Source organism: Dendrobium catenatum, unplaced genomic scaffold (assembly GCF_001605985.2).
Source record: "Dendrobium catenatum unplaced genomic scaffold, ASM160598v2 fragScaff_scaffold_913, whole genome shotgun sequence".
NCBI classification, from domain to species: Eukaryota; Viridiplantae; Streptophyta; class Magnoliopsida; order Asparagales; family Orchidaceae; genus Dendrobium; species Dendrobium catenatum.
In genome coordinates, this window is record NW_021319375.1 from 33,848 (window position 1) to 57,531 (window position 23,684).

Consider the following 23,684-nt stretch of genomic DNA (forward strand, 5'->3'; position numbering starts at 1 on the left):
GACTGGAGCGGTGCCGAATTGGTACATATCCATGATTTCTTGCGGGATTTCGGGCGTCTTTTCGATGTATACGAGGTACGCTGATTTTTTTGTTATTACATGGAGGTCAACATTCATATTGATATAACATTTTTTTTTTTAAACAAATGTTCATATACCGTATCCAGCAACACATTGTACTGGATGTTCCGCCTCAAATCACAGGCTAAAGTGAGAAACCTTTCCAAATGCTGTGAGGAACGCCAGAACTAACAGCATCAGCACAGAACTGGAATGCCTCCATCACTGATATTAAGAGAAAAAGTATAAAGCAGCATTGATAGTTGGTAATCATTACACTTCCTTCACTTTGCTCTAACCACCAAAAAAAAAGAATAAAAAACAGAATAACTTCCATAAACTCTTCATCCCACCTCATATTCATGCTTTAAGCAAATGATCTAAACATGTCCATGGTAATATGGAGATAGTTTCCGGTCCTTGGAACAAGACTCTGGCTTGCTTGCATCAAGAAGCATTTTGACGACCTTTCGCATGGTTGGGCGGTTAATGGGAAGTTGGCTGGTGCAGAGGAGGCCTATGTGAAGAACTTTAGTGATCTCTACCTTATGGCAGAGATCAAGTTTGGAATCTATTACGTGTTCTTCCCCTTTATTCTGTATTGTGCTGCACACCCACTTGACCAAATCCTTTTCTCCAAATTCAGGATCAACTGGAAGCTTTCCTGTTACCAGCTCCAGGATTACCACGCCAAAGCTGTAAGTGTCACTCTTTTCGTTTACACGTAGAGTGTATGCATACTCTGCAGAAGTCGAATTTAGATTAGAATTGTAGAAAATTTTGTCTTTTGATATTTATGATTCTAGTATTATTCCAAAATAGTACTAATACAAGCATGTAACAAAGATACAGAGACAGCAGAACGGAAATAAAAAACCAAACAAAGTAAAATTTGTAAATTAACGTCATCTGAACTCTATTTAAAAGCAACCAAGAACAAACTAATTACTTAGGATACCCTCTTATGAACAAACTGGTATGATTTTTCGAACCTAAACTTGGCACAAGATGATTTAGTAAAAAGTAGTTTTCTCTGGAGTGTAGTGGATCGGCGCCGACGTTGTTCTGCTTCTCAGGAATTCTTGGCACATCGGTAAGTTTGCAATTACACGGCAACCCTAACAAGCCCAAACATACGAATAAATACAACACAAGCTGATGAAATAAAGATAATTAGAACGGAACAGAAGCTAAATTAATAGATCTGCAAATCTTATAATTGATATATCATAGAAAAATTATATTAATCATGCACGAATCTCAAGGCAAAATCAAGTTGGAAACTTCCGAAATTAAAATCGGGACAATTCAAACTCCGATTTTAACAATCTTATAATCGATTTGAACGTATCGAAAATATGAACCCAAAGACACCAAATTTGACTCTATCCGAGCCCATATAGGTTTTAAATTAAAGACTCAAAGCGCATTTGGAAAGTTCAAACCATAAATTGGATGACCAAACGGCTTCCAAACATCACATGCTTATAGTCGAATCGAGCGGCTCGCGAGATGAATCAAACGATCCCAAGATCACCGAATTCTGATATCATTAAGATATTCAAATGTCCAATAAAGGTTCTATGAACAAGGGGATCAACATCGAGCCATCCATTCAAACCACTCCCACCTTACCCTTGATTTTCTCCCCATTTACTAGTCATGCCACTCTCAAAAAACAATAAATAGACCCATCATTCCTCATGGAAAGGAGGCCAAATAAAGAGGGAAAGAAGAGAGGAGATGAAGATAAATCCTTGCCACCAAGCTCCTCCTCAACCACCTTCTAGCCACCGACTGACGACAAACTTTCACCTGGCAACCGACTGACGTCGAACTTCTGTTCGGCCACCAATTGACGTTGGACTCCCAACCAACAACCAACTGACGCCGGACCTCTGCTTGGCCACCAACTGACGCTGGACTTCTGCTCGGCCACCAACTGACGTTGGACTTCCACCCGGCCACAAACAACGGTCCTTCCGACCTCTGTCGCCAGACTACGATCCTTCCAACCTCCGTTGCCCGCAGACAATGGTCCTTCAGACCTCCGCTGCCTGCCGATACGATCCAAAAATTGTTCATGAGTTTACGTTTATAATTCTCGAAATTTATATTAATTTATTATTTATAAAAATGAAAAAAATAATACAGAGTAAATAAAAGGAAAGCCATTGAGCAAAATTTTATGAATTACACCTACACATTTAACAATATTTCAGTAAATTAGGGTTGTTACGGGAACTGTACGAGGGACTTGTAACAAGGATTTAAACAATAGTGGCATTTTATTTTTTTGGGAAATTTGAAGGCCCAAGTTCAACCTATTTAATTAATCAAAATAAAAACACAATTGCAATACAAGTAAACCTGTAAAAAAAGTACAGAAAGATTACAGTAATTTCTTTACATATGTCAAAAATGAAAGAAAGAAAACTATGTAAAATCGAGTAGAAAGAATTCAAAGACACAAAATTATAAAAACCTGAAATGGGGCTCAAACATCCATAATAATAAGAAGATTATATGATAAGAACTCTGTCCCAGGAAGCCAATCGATAAATGCAGCAAATTCAGTCAACAAATGGAGGTGACAAAGTATTTAATGATTACAATTATCGAAAAAATTATCAAAGGCAATACATGAATACTTAACAAAATTCAAAGAGTTACGTGACTAGAGGCAGCTTAATTGAGTCTTTTATAAAAAGATGAAATTTCATCATCGACAAGAAGAAGAAGCTTTTATCCCACTATGTGGGGTCGGCTACAGGAATTCATTTTCTTCATTGTGTCCTGTTAAGGATCAAATTCTCATCTAAATTTAATAAAAATGGTCATTTCTAATATTTTTTAACCAAGTCCTTTTAAGTTTACCTCTGCATTTCTTAACATAAGTCAAATCTAATACATCTACTTATCTAACCGGGTCATTGGAAGGCCACCATTTTATGTGACCAAACAATCTATGGTGACTCCCTCTAATCGTATCTTCCACTGGAGTTATTCCAGCCTTTTCACGTATATGCTCATTTTGTATCCTGTCTTTAAGAGTAAAGCCAATCATCCACTTGAGCATCTGCATCCCTACAACACTTAACTTAATATTATGCTTCTCTTTTAACGGCCAACGTACTGCACCATAAAGCATTGCAGGTCTCACTACCATCTTATAGAATTTTCCCTTATGTTTGAGAGGGACTTTTCTATCCCATAACATGCCTGATGTATTCCTATACTTCAACCATCCAACTTGAATTCTACTAATAGTATCCCCATCTATTTCATCATCACTCTTAACAATAGACACAACATATCTAAAACGTGCGCTCTTATTAATGACTTGATCGCTCAAAGTCACAAGCCCTCCACTAGATCTATTATTACTAAAATTACACTCCATATATTCAGTTTTAGATTTACTCAAATGAAAGCATTTAGACTTTAAGGTTGAACTCCATAATTCAAGTTTACCTTCAACTCCCTCTCTACTTTTATCAATAAGAAGAATATCATCAGCAAAAAGCATACACAAGGGTACAACCTCTTGCAAATGTCTAGTGAGATCATCCATGACTAAAGTAAAAAGATACAGGCATAAGGCAAATCCTTGATGTAATCCAACTGAAATAGCAAAATACTTGGTCAAACCACCTTATGTTTGAACACAAGTAATAGCTTTTGCATACATATCCTTAATGACTTGAATATAAGCATCATTAACCCCTTTCTTATGCAGAACTCTCCATAACACTTTTCTTGGAACTTTATCATATGCTTTCTCTAAATCAATAAAAATCTAATGTAGATCCTCCTTATTCTCTCTAAATTTCTCCATCAAACCTCTTAATAAATGTCTAGCTTCCATAGTAGACCTACCTGCCATGAATCCAAATTGATTTTGAGAAACATTAGTGTCATGCCGCAACCAATGCTCCATAACTCTCTCCCATAGTTTTAAAGTATTGCACATTAACTTAATTCCTTCCTCTATTATTCGCACAATCTTGTGCATCACCTTTATTTTTAAAAATAAGAAACAACACACTCATTCCCTACTCATTTGGCATCTTTTCAATATTCAAAATAATATTAAGTTTAGTAAGCGAAAAAATTCCTACATATCCTAAGCATTTCCACATCGCACATACCAAAAAAGTATAGATAGAATCCACAGTCTAGAACATCATATGAGTTGAAGTCCATATAAGCAAGTTGAAGCATCAACATAAATTGTATTGCAACAACTATCAAGAAGCCAAGATCAGAAGGTAGGCACGATAGAACCCATCTAAAGTACAGTGATAAAATGTTGGGAGGCAGCATGTTCTTGAATTTCATTTTCATGTAATTTTGACAAATAAGAAAATGGATTCTCTTTTAAAATCTCATAGTTGGATCTATCTTCATCAAAAATAACCTTGTTGCGCTTAATCCAGAGATAGAAAGCAGTGATATGAGTAGCAAGAAAGAAACACTATTTGCTAATCTTGCAAGAAAAAAGTTTCAGCATGGGTGATGATTTGTGAAAAAGAGCATCCGTATGAAAAAAATTATCATTAAGAATATATTGCTATAAAGCGTCAAAAGACACTGGACATTAGTAAAACAAGAGAGCACATGTTTTAGTGTCAAAATAAAAAAAGAACACAATTTCGGTTGATATGTGATTTTTTAGAGCCAAAATGTTTTTTTTTTATAAAACCACACATTTGAATTTTACAAAACAGATATGAAAACTCAACGACAGACCCTTCAGATGAAATAAGATTTTTCCAGTTCACCAAAAGCAAATTTTGATGAAAGAGATCAGAAGATGCTTATTAAAAAAAAACTGTCCCTCACCCATCCAACTACAATTAATAGCCAAATCACTAATAGAAGTAGAAACAATTACTGTCCATCTCATTTGCATCCTCAGGCAAATTTTAAACGCCATAAAAAATAAAATCCTTTGCTTTTACAAAAGGGATGTAACCAAACCAAAAAATAACTTCAAAATCAAATTTATCAAATAAAAAAGCAGAGGGCCAGGGATCATTAAAAAAAAAAGACAAAATGGCTTTTGTATTAATCAAAGGAAAGCCCAATTCGAAATTTAAGATGAACATTTGCAAGAATTTCCAAAAAGAACAGGCTTGGCATGATTGCTTTTATCTCTTCTTTTATTCACTATTATCATGAAAAACTTTTCTAGATTAATGGAAGCTAACTACATCAATAAATATTTTAAAGCTATTACTTTCTACAACATTATGGTCTCTCACTTATACAAGCAGGTCATCTATTAGTCTTTGGAAATGTTGAATTAAAATACTATTTTTTACCTCAAATCACGTATGAAAAAGTTTATCTTGCTACTTGCCTTTATCCAAGTATCATTAAATTATTCAAGGTAAAACTATTAAGCCCGGGACATTTATCATTGCCCATGTTAAAAGGAACATATTTAATTTCTTTATCCGACAAGCTAGCATTGAGCATATATTACAATCAACTAGGGAAAGACAATCTTTAGTAGGAAGATAAGTTAAATGATCATGATCCAGTATGGAATTACTATTGAGAAGAGAAGAAAAGTGAATAATGACCTCATTCACAATATCATCTTTGGCAAATATCAATACTAAATCAGTCAATAATTTCTTCAAATACTTATTATTCCTTATTTTTAATTCCCTATTGTTCAGAGTGATGGTGAAAGAGATGGGGATATTATCAGTAGAATTCAAATTGGATGGCTGAAGTGGGGGAATGCATCGGGCTTGTTGTGTGATAGAAAAGTCCCCCTTGAACTTAAGGGAAAATTCTATATGATGGTGGTGAGACATGCAATGCTTTATGGTGCATAATGTTGGCCATTAAAAGAGAAGCATAATACTAATTGATGGTGGTGAGACATGCAATGCTTTATGGTGCATAATGTTGGCCATTAAAAGAGAAGCATAATACTAAGTTAAGTGTGGCAGAGATGAGGATGCTCAGGTGGATGAGTGGATTAACAAACACTTAGAGATAGGATACGAAATGAGCATGTATGTGAAATGGTTAGAGTAACTCCAGTGGAAGATAAGATTAGAGAGAGTCTCCTTAGATGATTTGGTCACATAAAACGTCGGCCTTCCGATGACCCGGTTAGGAAAGTAGAGGTATTAGATTTGACTTATATTAAGAAAGATAGAGGTAGACCTAAAAAGACTTGATTAGAAAATAATATAAATGATCTTTCTTTATTAGATTTAAACGAGAATTTAACTTTTAATAGGACATAATGGAGAAAAAGCATTCATGTGCCAACCCCACGCAGTGGGACAAAGGATTGATATTGTTGTTGTATAAAAATATTTAATGTCAACCTCTCAGTTTGAATGAAAAGATCAATTGGTATACTGTTTAACCCATTTATTCTCACAAATAATGGTATTTATAAGATCTTTCTGGGGTAAAAGCGCTTCCTGAAGAAAGAAGTGAATAAGAAGTTGAGATTATAGAAGTTCAAAAATTCTTTTCTAATCATCCTTTAAAGCAACAATACGGATAGATACATAAGAAAAAAAAAATCCAATTAGCAGCCTTAAGAGTAGTTTTAACATTTCAAGCTCACCTAAAAAGCAAATATTGCACATCCCCAAGCAGTTATACTCAAAGCAGAAAAAAAAGTGTCAAGTTAGTTGAGATAAGCTCTAATAATTTTTATATATGAATCTATGGTTAGGTTTATGAGTGTTACATCAGGAAATCCGGATAGGAAAGTGATCGGATGACAGGGGTTTAAAATCTTAAAGAGAGTGTATGGGCAGCTTGAAGCTAGACATTATTATAAAATGCTCTATCAATGAGGGATCAAATGTGATTATCCAACTGATGATTGTACCAACTATAGGACAAACTCGTGCTGGGGAGCTCAGTTAGATTAATTTTAAAAATACAAGAGTTGAAGTCAACTGGCATTTTTCATTCGAATGCTTGATAAAATTGAAGTCACTGAGATTAGCCAAGGACTTGAAATGGCCGAAGCAATATTAGTGATGAATTCCAATAATACATTCCTCTGTTCAAAACCAATTTTAGCATAAATCAAGATAGCATAAAATCTTATATATGAAGTATATTCTAACCATACATGAAAATATTAGTATGATAGTACAGACGGCTAAAGGTGATTTTAAAAACATTCCATTTAATGAGATGACTGGAAAGTATCACAACGGCATTCCTGAGTGAAAATTTCTTTATTGTCTTGATAAAATAGGATTAGTTAGGGGAGAAGAGGAGCGTTTAGTCTCCAACATAGATAACATATCAGCCGTATGCTCATTAACCAAATTTCTATATTAAGTGGTATGGACATTACCATTAAACCCTCAAACATTCTAAGTTATAAACATTGGATAGGACATAGTCTGAAAGGAGAGAGTGAAAAGTAACAACCTCATTAATTTAAAAAATGTGAGAGGAATAGAGAAAGTTTGCAAAGCAGCTCAGAGGTATTAATGTTAGAAATGGGGATCATGGAGTTTAAAAAGTTCCTTCCGAAGATATGGAAATCATCCAAAAATTTGGATGTTAAATGGATTCTTGGAAGGAGAATGAGGGTTCTAGTACTTAACAGTACTATTTAATTTAGAAGTAAAAGAAGGGGATCTGATTCCTTGCTCTCTGAAGGAACAAATATATGTATGTTGAGATTAGGAGCAATGATAAGGAGAATAGTAATGGGTTGAAAGGAGAAAGACGCAAATTTAGAACAACAGTCCCTTCCGAAATTCCTACCCTTGCTATGACCTCGGCTTTTGCTCTAAGCGAACACCTGAACAGGATGATTTGGAGATTTTAGACAGTTGAATCATGTGAAAATGCATCACAACAATCAAGGAAGAGAGGGTTACCACTTATATAAGATAGGTTGAAAGAAATCTTTTCCCCTAATAGTTAGGGTAATAAAATAAAGAACAGTCATAATAGATATTTACACACTCACTTTAAGACATGTGGTTAAGGAAGTTTTGGAGCCATGTGGTTAGTTAAGACATTTGTTATGCTTGAACCAATGTTTGAATTCATTGTTTTCTTTAATTCTGACCAGCTCAAGAAGCCACCTGGCCTAAATTGATGTGGCGAGCTGTCTAAGAGCTTCCTAAGAGCAATGCAAGTGTTGTTTAGGTTAGGTTCCAACATGATTGCAAAATGGCTCAAGGAAGGCTTGTTTTGAAGACTTGGGTTAGCCAATTTGGCTATCCTATGTCAGACCATGGGCCCATGGGCTTGGCTTGCTTGGGTTAATGTATGTCCCTAGGCACCTAATGCATGCAAAGGTTCAATTTAATTTTACAAGGATTTGATTTTGGCTCAAGGTAGATCAATATGGTTCACTTGGGTCAGCCCATGTGGGTAACTCAAGTGGGCCTAAGAGCTAGGCTAGCTTTGGTAGACCCTTGAGCACCCAATGAATAGTCTCAAGGGATTTGGGGGTCATATGTTCACCTATATCATATGATTTAAAAGGGAAGACTCATATAGAAAGCTTGGTCAATCTAGGTTGACTTGGTCAACAAGGTTGACCTTGACATTTGATACACCCCAACTCCTTTACCTATATTACATACATGGCACGCAATTTAAAATTCTGTTACATACACAAACCAATACACATAAGCCTACGGTAAGCAAGCAACAGTCTATGTGAAGGGATTGAGTTTGTTATTCCAATCGTTTTAAAAAGCGTATGAGGCGGAAACCTTGAGGCGAGCCTCGAGTCGAGGCGTGTACTGGGCGGACTAAGGAGTAAGCCTCAAGTGTTTGGGCAAAGCATACGCTTATTTCAACTGAGGCGTATGCCTCAGGGCACGAGGCGCCGAGGCAAATGAGGCGCTGCCTCGTCTCATTTTGTTCGCCAGACGCATAACTAGAGCACCCTTATTAGACTTTGGGCTTCTTCTTAGTTCTTATAAGCATTTCTGCCGCTCTCTCTTCTTTTCTCATTCCCTGTTTCTTCTCGTTTGCTCGTTCTCTTCCTCCGACTTGGACAACAAAGTTCGATCGAACGTTCGGTTGTGGGGACCGGTGTATTCGTTTTAATACAATCATATTAGGCCTTCAAGACCTATAATCAAGAGAATTCACTAAATAAAGCTATAAAGCCTACGAAACTCGATCCTCTTAAGCAGGTAAATAGGAGTAGACAGGGTTAGAATCATCGGATAAATATGCGGTCACGAAATTGACCGGAATATTTATTTTGTACATTCATATTAGGCTTTCTAGGTCTTTAACAAATAAAATTCATAAACAAGGGCATGAAGCTTACGAAACCCGATCCCCTATCAGCAAGTTGATAGGGTCGACAAGGTTTCATCAATGAAAATGACCCTAAACACCCCGATGATGACCGTGTTGAACGAAGATCTCAACCGGAAGAGTTCACAAATACTTTCAAATGCATTCCAAGCTACACCCAAATACCCACAAAATCCAAACTCCACAAATCCCAAAATCCAAATATTTAAAACAGAAATCTAACCATAAATCACTTAAAGAAAAATCCATCCACCCTCCACAACAGTTTGCTAGGGTGGACAAATCAAAATTTACTTCAGCTCACATAGAGCTAATGCCTAGTCGAAAATATCACTAGGATCCATTCTCAAACAATCTCCTGCTAATAAAGACTTGGTACGTGTCCTCTAACCGGTGGTTTTATCACCAAATGGCACTGCAGGATAAATAGTTATAACTCGGGGCCCTCTGAACCGAGTGGTTTTGCCACCAAATGGCACCACGAAATACCGGTTATGGCCAGAGTCAATACGCTCCTTAGCAGCATCAAATCCTTAAGATATGAATCAATAAGATATAATCGATAGGGCACAAAGCTCTCTATTAGCTAAAGTGGATTCAAATTTGCCTCCTTAGGTAAATATTCACCCAAAGTCTATAAGGTCGCTATGGACGAAGCAACCCATGGATGCCGACAAGGATCCTTCTGTCAGGTTGGGTCGACTACCTCCTCTGACTAAGTAGATCAGGGACCACGATGGCCCGGGATGACAGAACCATGGGATCTTGATCGGGTCCATCATCTATTCCCCTACCATTCATTTTAAGTGTAAGATGGTGAAATTTCTACTTTAAATATCAAACTTCCCAAATACCTCTATCCAAATTCTCAAACATCCAAACTTTACAAATTCCAAAATCCAAACCCATGCTGTTACTATATGCCGTAGACCACATATCTACGGATATGATGTATTCATTGACGACTAGCCTTAATTGAAAGTTCTTTCTTGTTAAAGGGAGGGTAATTAACTATAGAGGCTTGCGCCTATAAGAAACTAGAACTAGGATCATAAAGTCCTCACAAAATGAGGGCGAAATCTCTGGGTAGTGTCTTATCTACAAACCCATCTGCCTTACAAAATTTACCCTGGAACTATTTCTGTTAAACTCACAGCGGGCGGAGGCCGGGGACGAATTTTCGGAGCCCACATCTGGATCCATCCTTCCATTAAATTCCGGAAGTTCAATCTTGATCCCACGGTCGTGAGATATGTTTCGATGATTCTGGCCAAATGCTCTTCTTCCAGCGTCGTCTTCGCTATTGCTTTCTTGATAAAACGGATTGATGTCGTCTTCCTCATTTGAAGGTATCAACGTTTCTCTTTGCTCACATCTAGCTAATCACTATTGTAGTTGGGCAATCTCCTATTTCAAGTCTTCGATCAAGACTTCTTGAACTAGTCTTTGAGGGTTCCGATGAGGCGGCATCTTGCCGGCTTTGATACCACTTGACTCCGGACCCTCGAACAGGTCGCAGAACGATGAGTATTCTTCTTGCTGTGGACTGAACTCTATAGTGACTCCGGCGATTGTCACCAATCCAGCTCCCCAACGGACAACAAGAACCACCACCCGAATTAATTCAGGCTACAAAACCTAAACTAACCACCACCTGGCGTAGTCAGGATACAGAGACATCTCACGGACAAGAGGAGTTTTACGAAATCAATCATCTTTCTTTATTAGGCTAGAGCACTATTATTTATACACAATTATTAGCCACATATATGGCTACATTTAGCAAGAAAAAAAAAAGAGCACTAAAATTACAAATACTGAAGTTATACTGGACTGTTGTTGCTTGGTAGAAGGCACAGGAAAATGGTGCGCTCTGATGTCAGTCCTTCTGACCACCATCGCCATCCTACTACGGTCCTTCTGACTACCATCATCCAACTATGGTCCTTCAGACCTCCATCGTCCTATTACGGTCCTTCTGACCATCATCGTCCAACTATAGTCCTGCTAACCAAACGAACGTGTCAACACTAATTCTTCCAACTCCCACCATGTAATGCACTCTATATGATGTATATTTGCTACATCGTGTAAATGCCTTCTCTCCAAGGAAAGGCCTTATTTGTAATCAACTGCGAATACTAGTGGATTCATTAAAACTGGGCAAGGCTCCTCTCTTTGTATGTTTTAACCCTTTTTCTGCGGTTTCCACGTAAAAACTCTAGTGTCTATTATGAACACTACACCCCTCTCTTTTTATCTAAATGTGTGATGGATCTAGAACATTAAACTTTATATTTCTCTACCGCCACAAATACTCTAGGACGCAACATATGTAATCACCAAAAAAATGTTATGGAGAACTAACATGCATCAATTTTTTTATCAATAAAGAAGAAACTAGATCAATACATGTTGATCCATATTTTTCCATGCAAATTATCCTTGGAGGATCGACCAAGAAAAATAAGAAGAGTAGAACCATATTTTCAAGCATGCTAAAATTGATACATAGTTTCAATTATGTTTTGAAAATAAGCATGTAAACCTCTTAAAATTAATTGAAATGTTGTTCATTTCAAAAGGGGGTCGACCATGCAAGTTAGGGAAAAAGCACTGCTATTGAATCTTGTAGATCCTGACGAGATAAATACATGCTTAATGGGTTTTTTTCTACCATACCAAGTTATTTGTCATCTCCCATAAGCTAAGAATTTAGATTGAAACTGAATCAGACCATTAAATTTTTTAGGCTAGTAAACCAGTTGGTTTTTTTTCTAAACCAAGATATTTTTCTTACATTCATTCTAAAGATAAATCCAAAACTTATTTTTGTTTAAGTATTTAAGTTGGATGGTTGAAGTAGAGGAATGCTTTGGGTTTGTTGTGTGATAGAAAAGTACCACTCAGTCTTAAGAAAAAAATTTATAAGATGGTGGGGAGACTCGCAATGCTTTATGGCGCAGAATGTTGGCCATTAAAAGAGAAGCATAATATTAAGTTAGGTGTTGCTGAGATGAGGATGCTTAGGTAGATGAGTGGACTTACTCTTAGAGACAGGATACGAAATGAGCATATCCGGGAAAAGGTTGGTCTGTTCTAGTGACTGATAATTTAGATAGAGTTGCCTTAGATGGTTTGGTCACATAAAACGTCGTCCTTCCGATGACCTTGTTAGGAGAGTAGATGTATTAGATTTGGTTGATGTTAAGAAAGGAAGAGCTACACCTAAAATGACTTGGTTAGAAAATATTAGAAATAACCTTTCTTTATTAGATTTAAATGAGAATTAGACTCTCAACAGGACATGGTGGAGAAAAAGGATTAAAGTAGCCGACCCCATGAAGGCTTGATCTTGCTATTGTTGTTGTTGTCGTTGTTCATCACCGATGTATCTAGCCTAACATCAATTGCCATTCAACTCACTCCTAACAAGTGGCATTAGAGTAAGTTGTTCAACAAAGATCAATTGATTCATGCAATATATGGTTCTAATGGTTCTTGATTGACTTTTATCATTGTTAAACAAACTTCAACAGCAGGTGATTCTAATGACACTTTTAAGAGGTTGAGTGTTTTTTCTATACATAAAATGTATGTTAAAAAGCTTTTGTTAGAAGAGAAATGACCAATGAGAAGAACTCTTATAGGAGTGGGAGACTGTACTACGCACGAGGCTTTAGATTTTGCCCCATAATAAATCATTATAAAATATGGCACAAAAAACATATGTTTTAGGTTAGTCCAACAACGCCTCATTGAAAATATGATAGAAACAAATTGCTATGCAATTTGTCTCTCAGCAGGCTTAATTTTTTAGTTGAAAATAAAAATTTTAAATAGAATTTGACCATTGTAAATTTAAATCCTTGTTTGTAGCTCCCTAAAACAAATGCACCGCAGCCTTTTGGGTGCCTGTGAAACCACAAATAAATTAACTATCACATTAAAATGTGTAATAGAATCCTGTAAACATAAAGAGATGTACTTCAAGTAAAAAAAAAAAAATTAAAGTTTCGATGAACTAAATTAGACGATAGAATTCCACACCTGGAGCTATGTATCCACAAGAGCCAGCAATGACCGACATGGATCTCTGTCCCATTTCTACTTCATCCACCAGCTTTGCAACTCCAAAATCTGCAACTTTAGCAGAGAATTCAGCATCCAGAAGGATGTTACCACATTTAACGTCTCTGTGAACAACCGGGGGGAGACAGTCATGGTGAAGATAGCAGAGCCCTTCCGCTGCATTCAAAGCAATCTTATACCTCGTAGGCCATTCCAAAGCATTCGCTTTGCAGCTATGCAACAAGTCTCCCAAGTTTCCATTTTGCATATACTCATAAACCAGTAGCTTGCAATCCTTTAGTGCACAGCAGCATAAAAGCTTCACAACATTCTTATGCCTTATCTTCCCCAGAGTCGCAACCTCTTTTTCAAAAGCATCATCCGCATCTTGGCAGGGGTTTCCGTAACGCTTCTTCGAAGTTCTCCACAGCTTCTTTACTGCCACAACCTCGCCATTGCCGAGCACAACCTTGTAGACCTTCCCGGAAGCTCCGCTGCCTATGACATAATCCTCGTCTAAGGATTCCAATATCTCAAACTCACTGAATGCTAACTTATAAAATGAAGTTAGAGTCCATTTGGAATTCTCCCGCGCCTTTTTTGCCCTCTTAATCATTTTGTACTTAGAGAAGAACCATGCGATTCCACTGATTAATACTAGTGCTGCGAATAAAAAAACGGCTAGAAGAAGCCATAAGATCTTGATGCCGCTTCGATTGCTGTTAGTGGAACTTGCACAGAGCCCAGCTAGGTTCCAGCACAAGCCGGGGTTGCCAAGGAAACTAGTCTTGTAAGCTTCATTGTCAAATATGGGGGGGATGGGACCATATAGCAGATTATTAGATAGATTGAATCGGTTAAGCTTCAAATTTTGGAATTGAAGTGGGATTTGACCGGTGAGGACGTTGCTGGAGAGGTCAAGATAGTTCAGCGCAGTAAGGGTTCCAAGCTCACGTGGAATCCCCCCTGTGAGATTATTATTTGCTAGGTTTATAAGTGTGAGCTTTTTCCAGGACTGGATTCCAGTTAACAGCTCGCCCGTGAGCAAGTTGTTATGGAGGTCGAGCTGTCCTAGTTCAGTCAATCTTCCAAGAGATTCCGGCAACGGGCCGGTTAGCCGGTTATCACTGGCGGAGAACTCGAAGAGCTTGTTGAGTGAGCCAATCTCTGCCGGAATTTCCCCACTAAACAGATTCATGTCTATCAACAGCTTCGAGAGATTGCCAGCGCGGCCGATGTCAGGAGAGATTCTACCGGTGAAAGAGTTGTTACTCAGCTCGAGAATCCACACATGAGGTAAACCCCAAATGCCCGCCGGCACATCTCCGGAGAACTGGTTGCTACTGAGACGCACGCGATACAGACTTTGGCATTGCCCAAGGCCTATTGGAAGGCTGCCGGAGAATTTATTATTAATGAGAAGAAGCTGCAGCAGCACGCCACCATCGCACATTCCTCCCGGGACCTCGCCGGAGAACTGGTTGTTTGAAAGATCTAGATACAAGAGTGGTGAGTGAGAGCCGAGATCAGCCGAAAGTGTCCCTGATAGCTGGTTACCAAACAGCCGGAGATCAAAGATGTTGCGAGCCATGGCTGCGTTGGATGGAACAGAGCCAGTAAGCTTGTTTTGGTACAGATGCAAGCTTTCCAGATTGGGAATGGAGAAAATGTCATCCGGAATCGGGCCCGAGAGATTGTTGACCGAGGCGTCTATGCGGCGGAGGGCAGAGAGGTTGGAGAGGCCGGAAGGGAAGTGGCCCGAAAGGTGGTTGTTGTAGAGCTCGATCTGTACGACGGAGTAGAGGCTTGATAGAGTTTCAGGTATGCCGCCGGTGAGGAAGTTGGTGGAAAGATCAAGGTTTGTGAGCTTGTATAATCTGCCTAGCGCAGGAGGGATTTCGCCTATGATAGAGCAGTCGGCAAGCCAAAGTGTATCAAGGTTGGAAAGGTTGGAGAAAGATAAAGGAATTGACCCGGCGGCGAAGGGATTGTAGGATAGATTGAGCCGGCGGAGAGAGGAAAGGTTGCCAAGAAAAGAAGGGATGGTACCGTCGAGGAAATTGTAGGTGAGCGAGAGGACTTGGAGAGAGGGGAAGAAAGCAAAGGAAGGTGGGATGGGGCCGGTAAAGTTGTTGGCGGAGAGGTCGAGGTGGCGGAGAAGGGGAAGTGAATGTAGTAAGGAGGGGAGGGGGCCGACGAGGTTGTTTTGGGAGACGTCGAGGTGGGTGAGAGAGGGACAGGGTAGAAGGGAGGAGGAAGGGAGGGAGGAATTAATGTAGTTTGAGGATAGGGAGAGGAAGGACAGGTTAGGAAGACGGCAGAAGGCGGAGGGGAAGGGGCCAGTGAGATTAAAGTTTGTAAGATCGACGGCGGTGACCTCGCCGGAGATGGAGCAGTGTACACCTGTCCAATTGCATGGTGCTGTGTCGCGTGGGTTCCAGTCGGCGAGGGCGTTGTCTGGGTCGTCGAGACCGCGCTTGGCTTGACGAAGGTACAGCCCCTCCTGGTTCAGCGTCAGTGCTATGGGGCATATGTGAAGGAAGAGCAGCGTAGCAGTTGTCAAGTAACCAAGTAGTGTAAGCATCTCAAGAGGCTCTCCTGTTTCTTTGATTCGCTGTTTCCCACTCTGCGAGGAACTAGGGAGAATGGGAGCGGAGGAAGTGGATGTGGGTTTAGGGTTTAGGATTTAGGAGTGAGGTCATGGAATAAGATAATCTGCAGTCCTATTAATTTAGTAAGTATTCTCTGACTCAAATCATTCAGGAGAGTGAAAACGAAAAATGACGCTAAAGAGAGCGGTCTGTGCCGGCGTTAGGACGGCCGCACCCTTACGTCGTTGTTTCTTTTAGGTAATAGTACAAGACGAATGTTTTGTAGCTTTTAAAAATAATAATAAATGAGAGAGATTTAGGGTGCGTTTGGGACAGGTTCTCTCTTGCTTTGCTTTATAAAAAGTTAGTAAAGAATCATTTGGGGCATCACGGCACAACGGAGGTTGCAAAAATTTCGCGGCCCACGACTGCTTTTCGCAACCTACGAATTCCTCCTGCGGTTGGACTGCTTCGGAGGGTAAAATGACGAAAATACCCCAATTTACATAAGAGGTTATGTGCTCCCGCTCGATCATTTCTGCGATTCCCATACATCACAGGATCACAACTGCTCTGCAATCTCCCATTCCCACGCTGAGTCGTCTGAAGATCGCTCATCTCGACCGAAGATCGCTTGTCTCCGCTATCGAGCGAGCTATCAGAGATCGCTCGTCTTTGCTATCGCATATCTCCTGGGGGTAATCTACCCAGGCTACAACCCTTAATTGATCGGAGGTCGCTCGTCCGCTCAGGTATAAGCTCGCTAATCTTCCATGGTGATTTCCGATTACCATGGAAGTGATTTTTGATGAATCCACTATTATTTCCATCTCACATTATAAGTAAGCTTTCGATTTCAGTTTCCTTGCCTTATTTCATGAAGCTTTCCATTTGGATATAGTTTCTAGTTTTTCCTTCAGGTCCTCTATTCCAAACAAGTTTATCATTATTGTCATAGATAACGAGGTTGCCGTTTCTTTATAAGGTGAGGTAGCAATCTGAACCTTGATTTTTGGTGTTCGAAGACCACATCTCACTCCCAAAGTTGTAGATGACGAGATTGCAATCATTTCCCATAGTGAAATTGTCGTTACCCTCTACGAGGGCTTGTCCTGTGTTGAGGCGCTCATTGCTGAGCAAGTAGCTGGAGGTCTGGCCTGAGGCAAGGGCGTGAGAAGGAGTGAGAGAGAAGTAGTGCAAAGGAGAAGGACCTTGATCATGGAGAAGAAAACCATGGTTAATTAAGTAGAAAGTTTTACATTATAAGTCTTACCTGGATCAAGCATCCTAATATTGTTGGTTTGACAACTTATAATTGGTCGGTTGAGGAGAAATTGCTAATATATGATTATATGCCAAATGGAAAGCTTTCTACGGGAATTCATGTTATGTCTCCTTTTGACTTGATTATTCTTTAGCTTTGTTGAATTTAATAGGTTACTTTTGAGTATCGTGTATAATTTACTTGTTATAGGTTGGATTAAATGGAATGTATCTTCACTACTTGATTCTGGGATGGATTTGGAGTAATGTTTAGTTTAACTTTTAAAGTCAGCAAGATATGTAATGATATATATAGAGTAACTGGTAGATCTAACCAAAGAGGGTAATTACATTCTTATTTGTATCATAAAATTTTCATGTTCAATTTCTATTAGCTTAAAAGTTTTAGAAGTTTCTCAAACTTTCATGAAAAATTTGCCTTATTTTTTAATATCACTTTTTACCTGTCGTACTTGCTCCAGTCATTGTTAATCTCATATCTATTTGTTGTGAACAATTCTCTTCTTGAAGTTAATTCAGTAACAACATGGATATTATGTGATTTTATAATACAGCAATTAATATATTAAATGGGTAAACCAAAGGATGGTGAAGCATCAGCAACATGGGAGCAAGATGTGAAAATGATATTCTATGATTTATGTATAAGAGAGGTTGAACTTGGAAATCGACCAACAACTCACTTCAATAAAGAGGGTTGGTTGAATTTAATGAATAATTTAGTGAGAAAACTGGAAGAGAGTATGATAAAGTGCAGCTAAAAAATAAATGGGACCAATTAAAGAAAGATTGGAAATTGTGGAAGGATATGAAGTGTGGGTCGACTGGATTGGGTTGGGATCCTAGGAGAAAGACCATTGATGCACCGGATGAATGGTGGAAAGAAAAACTACAAGTGAATGTTGTTTCCATACATTATTATATATTTGGCTTTTTTGAACTTCATATTATAATTTTTAGTTCTCTTTAATGAATTTTGATTTTTAGGTTGTGCCAAATGCCAAAAATTTAGATATTATGCCATTAATCCTGAACTTGAACATAAGCTTGATTCGATGTTCATGGGTGTCGTTGCAACTGGTGTTCATGTTTGGACTCCCAACCAAGGGATTGACCATGAAAATGTTCGTAGAGATTATGAACAACTTGATACTGCTACTGACTCTTTTGAAGATCCTTCACAAAGTTTTGATAATATTAGTGAGTGCAGCCAGCTCAAACGATCATCCTCTACAACTTCAACTGATAGTAGGAAAAAAATTTTGGATCTAGTTTTCTACGAAGTCAAATTACACAACTTGTCAATTCATGCACAAATATCAGCTCTGGACCTAATGCATCACAGTCAATAGTTGAGGCACCATTGCTTTCTGCTGCTATTAAAGTTCTTGAACAAACAACATAAGTATTTGAAGACATGCCACTTTATTTGTTCTCCACAAAGCTTCTTGAGGATCCAATTAAGCGAGAAATTTTTATGGAAATTTGTCCGGATCGAAGAGTTCATTATCTTCGTTACTGCTACAAAAATTGTCATACTACAACAATATAGTTTCATAGATTGTTTAGAGTCATGACCTTTGTATTCTTTTTCTATAAGTAGTAAGTAGAAATACATATGATAGTCAAGAGCATTGTAGTGTCTTCAAATTTGCATTTGTAGTTGAGAGTTGGACTATTTTGAAGTTCTTAGCTATACACACATTTTTTCTTAATTTTTGCCATATTTGTTTTTACTTGTTATTAAAAGTATATATTGTGAATCATTCAAGGAGTGATTTGATTTTGACTTCCTTGCACAACATACATAGCAAAGAAATTTGACCGAGTTTGAGACTTGCATGAGTACTATTATGTTCAGATGTCTTCTCCTAAATTCCACAAACTTACATAAATTGGTATTGAGCTGTTATCAAAAATAAAAATCATATTACATTTTTGAAAAAGAGTTATTCCATCATCATATACAGAACATAGTAAGTAAAAAATTTATATATTAGACAAGCATTTGTCACTTTTTTTTCTGTTTGTTTAATTTTTTGTTCTTCCTTATTTTTAAGCATTTGGCCTTGTTTGAGTTGGGATGCCTTAACAGTGTTGTCATCCTTAGATTCTTAGAAAATGTGAATTTTGCAGAAAAAGCAATGTGAGTGTAGTTAATAAATAATGAACAACTGTAAGTGGAGACTGGCAGAGGCAGATGAGAAGGAAATCAGAAATTGTAGCTCTGCCTATCGATGATAAACTGGCTGTGTAATATACATATTTTCATTATGGTTTTTTACCTAAAAAAATGAAACATATAATAAATATATAAGAACTTAAATAGCAGCTATATACATCAACTGTAAAACAGTCTGAGCATCACAATAAGAAGCCATGGCATGGTAACTAAGCTAGCTTCTGGGTTCTACAACTGGTATGAATGCTATGATTTTACTTCTATGTTGTTTACTATTTAATATATATTTCTATCTTTTTTATTTTGTCTAAATGGATGAAAGGCTGGTTCTATCCTGCTTTTATCTGTGTAATAAACCTTGCTAATTACATACTCTTTTCATGCTAAGGTTTGAAATATGTTTATATAGTTGATTTTAATATTATTGTTACTACACAAATGCACTGCATACAATTTGATTTGCTTTCAAGTGACGACAGATATTATTCAGTTTAAATTTTTTATTTCCAAGCTTATTTGACTCTCTTGTTATCATGGAATGAACTTCTTGGATTGGACTTTGGATTGATATTGCTGTTGTTGTGAATTCTACTTAAATAATTCTGTTGAGTTTACCTGATATGATCATTTTTAAAAACTTACAATTATTTGTATGCATGTATGGAATGTAATGGGAGTACAAGTGAGTCAATCGATATTGAAAAACTCAAAAAAGTTATACTTGCAACTATATGTCTTGTAAATGAGTATTATGAAACATACATTTACAAGACTCCATGCATGACCTCATCATATAGATGAGACAGATGGATTGGAGAGTTATTGCAAGGCCATCCAATGAGGTTTCATAATATATTTCGTATGTCTCAAACAACTTTTTTAAATCTTATGCATTACTTGGAAAGTGTTCATGGTTTACATAGATCATCAAGGACAACAACTGGAGAAGTACTTGTGATTACCTTACATATTTTATCGCATAATGAATTAATAAGGTCGACATGTGAGCGAGTTCAACACTCAACTGAAACTATCAGTTGATATTTCTTTATTGGATTGGAGGCTTTAGTGAAATTATCAAGTCTTGTTATCAAGCCTGTAGATCCTAGTTTTGAAAATACCCCAAGGAAGATTTTGTATGATAATCGATATATGTCATATTTCAAGGTAAATAATATTATTATGATCTTATATGATTTATAAATATTTATGAAATATCTAATCATCTCTTCTCAATTAGGATTGTATAGGAGCTATCGATGTAACACATGTGGATGCTTGTGTTTCAACTACTGAAAAGGTGGCTTATATAGGACGATGTGGGTCAACGACGCAAAAATGTTATGGAAGTTTGTGACTTCAATATGTGTTTTACTTTTGTAATGTTAGGATGGGAGGGTAGTGCACATGATAGCCATATTTTTAAATTTGCTATACGTAATCAACAACATAAATTTTCTATGCCACTGCCAAGTAAGTATGTATTTTTGTACTATAATCAATCTCATTACTTGCTCTTTAATTAAATAATGTGCAATTACAAACATATAAATATTATCTTGTGGATGCTGGGTACCCGATGCAACGAGGGTTTTTGAAGCCATTTTCTGATACAAAGTATCATATTCCTGATTTTCAAAGAGCGAGTCAATCCATACGTGGGAGAAAAGAAATATTTAACAAGCGTCACTCTTCACTACGAGTTGTTTATTGAGAGATCATTTGGTGTTTGGAAAAAGAAATGGGTTATATTGTGTGATATGCCTACATATCCATTTAAAAAGCAAGTGAAAATAGTGGTGGCTACAATGGCATTACATAATTACATTCGGCGTCATCCATATCGTGATGATCTAGAATTCAATGTTTGCGATGAGGATCAATCATATATACCTCCAGAAGCTTATGAATATCGGATTGGAAAATCATTATTAGATAATGAAGGAGATGTGACAAATCATGAGGTAGAAGACGGCGAAGGTGCTGAAGAAATGATACAACTACGGGAGCAAATGACATCTACATTGGTTAATGAAATGAATTAGAAATCATCTTAGTTTTTTTTAATTGTTGTATGAAAATTCTAGTTTTCATATGATTTGATTGTTATAGAGGTGACTTTTTATCAAGGAACATTGTAATGTTCATGCTGAAGTTCTTTAAGATTTTTTTAGAATCAATTTTTCAAAATTTGTTTGATATATATTGAATTTGATGTGTAAAAAAAAACTGAACTATGTTAATGCAAACGAAGTTAGTTTTATGTTTTGTTTACATACAATTTTAATGCAAAAGAAGTTGTTTTTATATTTTGTTAAACATAATTTATTACTGTTATAATCTGCCATGTAATCTATTCTTTAATTTGCTCTATAATTTGCTCCCAAAGGCATTGATATAAATCTGCTTTGTTTTATAATATAAAAATGCTCTGTTATCCGCAACTTTTGAAAGCCATTATGCTCATATGTGTGATCTATTATGGGATAGTTGTTTTATAATATAAAACTGCTCTGTTATATAATTTGCTCCCAAAGGCAGTATCAAGTCTTGTTATCATCCCATATAACAGAGCAGTTTAATAATATAACACTGCCTGGCTGAAAATGTTATCTGCAACTTTGAGTTATAATGTATAGAAAGCCATTATGCTCATATGTGCTGCACAAGATAATATAACGACAACAAAGCTGGAAGAGATTTTTTTTTGAATTTATATAGTTTAATTTTGTTTTTTAAATGAGGTAGTAATGTAAATTGTTCTTATACAGCTGCAACAAAGCGGTTTTACAATTATACTACCCAACCAAAAAATTTTATTTTATGTATAGCAACTTCAGAAAGCAGCTTTCTGTATAGTAACTTCACAACTTGCTTTACTGACAGCTGCAACCATCCCAAACGCACCCTTAATCACAAATTTAGAAGTGCTTCAACTTTATGTTCTATCATCAAGGTAGCAGTTGAGGAGAAGGTATCCTCTTGGCGGCAATGTGAAAATCTGAGTATCACATGGCCTTCATAATGTTGTCTTTTTGGCTAGGAGTTTTTTCGGATTTTGCTGGTTGTGGGTATTCTGCTCTCTGTTTTCTTGGAGTTTTTGGTTGTTTCTTTTGCAGACCGGGACGGGAGGATAATCTGGATGAAGTTTTTGTGATGGTTTTTGAGTGCATGCATATTACTGGTAAATGCTATCCGAATTTGGCTGCAGCTAGAGTATTCTATGGTTATTGGATGACTTATTGCATCCTAGGACCAAATTTGTATGGTAGATTTTATAATGATGGACTATGATGTAGCTGCTAATCACCTCCTTGGAGGGTCTATTGGGGAACCATGAGATTTCTGATTGATGACGTTAGATTTTTGTTGGTTTTAGACGATTAGCAGTCTGAGTCCAATTTTTGGTGCTCCATGGCTATTTTTGGGTTTTCTTTGCTCTTTATTAGTTTATTTTGTTTTTGACTCTTTGGGAGGTATAGGTTTTTGGTTATTCCTCTTCTTTTTGTTTAAGGTCTAATCTTTTTATTATACCTTACTTGTAACCTTTTTTATATAGTAATATATGGGCTGATGCCCTCAATTTTCCCAAAAAAAATAATAATAATTAATGTGTTTGTCAAAAATTTTAATTGTTAATGGTATGCTATCAGTGATTATTTAAGAAAATACTAATTGATATTTATTATTAGTAGTTAGAGTTATAGAGTTTATGTGATTATGCAGGGTGATAAATTAATTTATTAGTGATTAAAATTATAAACTAAATTTATTATATATTTATTTTAAGAAATATGAATTTATTGACATGATATTTTAAGGATATGATTACAATTTGAACATTGGGCTATCGAGATAGGGCAAGTGGGACATATAATTTTGGAGTCTTGTTGAAGTTAGTTGATGTGTTATTGATTCGTTTATTTTATTTATAATTTAGCTAGTCATATCTAATTATTTTAAATATTTTAAATAAGTTTGTGCTCAAAATTGACACATAGTTATTAGAGGTCAATATTTGACATGACCTGAAAACCTGACCAGAACTCGACCCAAAAATCTCGTGTTAGGTTGAAATGGGTTGGCTTCAGGTTGAGGTTTGGGATTTCGACCCGTTTGTAAAATTGGGTCGAGTTTGGGTGGACCTGAAAATAAAACCACCTCGATTTTAACTCTGAAACCTTGCTATCGCACTCCAG

The 23,684-nt window shown here is 37.0% G+C and overlaps 1 protein-coding gene across 3 annotated transcripts; it reads right to left on the bottom strand.

Annotated features, from left to right (window-relative positions):
* Positions 1-260: 260 nt before the first annotated feature.
* On the bottom strand, positions 261-16,225 carry LOC110109637 (receptor-like protein kinase HSL1). 3 transcript variants are annotated; one of them, XM_028697314.1, is made up of 3 exons: positions 13,408-16,223; positions 1,053-1,178; positions 261-802 (listed from the first exon to the last, which is right to left on the bottom strand). In XM_028697314.1, exons 1-3 carry the CDS (start codon positions 16,010-16,012, stop codon positions 441-443), a joined length of 3,093 nt encoding a protein of 1,030 aa, XP_028553147.1. In that variant the 5' UTR covers positions 16,013-16,223; the 3' UTR covers positions 261-440. The 3 variants fall into 3 exon arrangements, with proteins under 3 accessions (XP_028553147.1, XP_020696474.1, XP_020696475.1); XM_020840815.2 differs by lacking the exon at positions 1,053-1,178 and having other exon boundaries at positions 13,408-16,217; XM_020840816.2 differs by lacking the exons at positions 261-802; positions 1,053-1,178 and adding an exon at positions 1,329-2,117 and having other exon boundaries at positions 13,408-16,225.
* Positions 16,226-23,684: the final 7,459 nt, after the last annotated feature.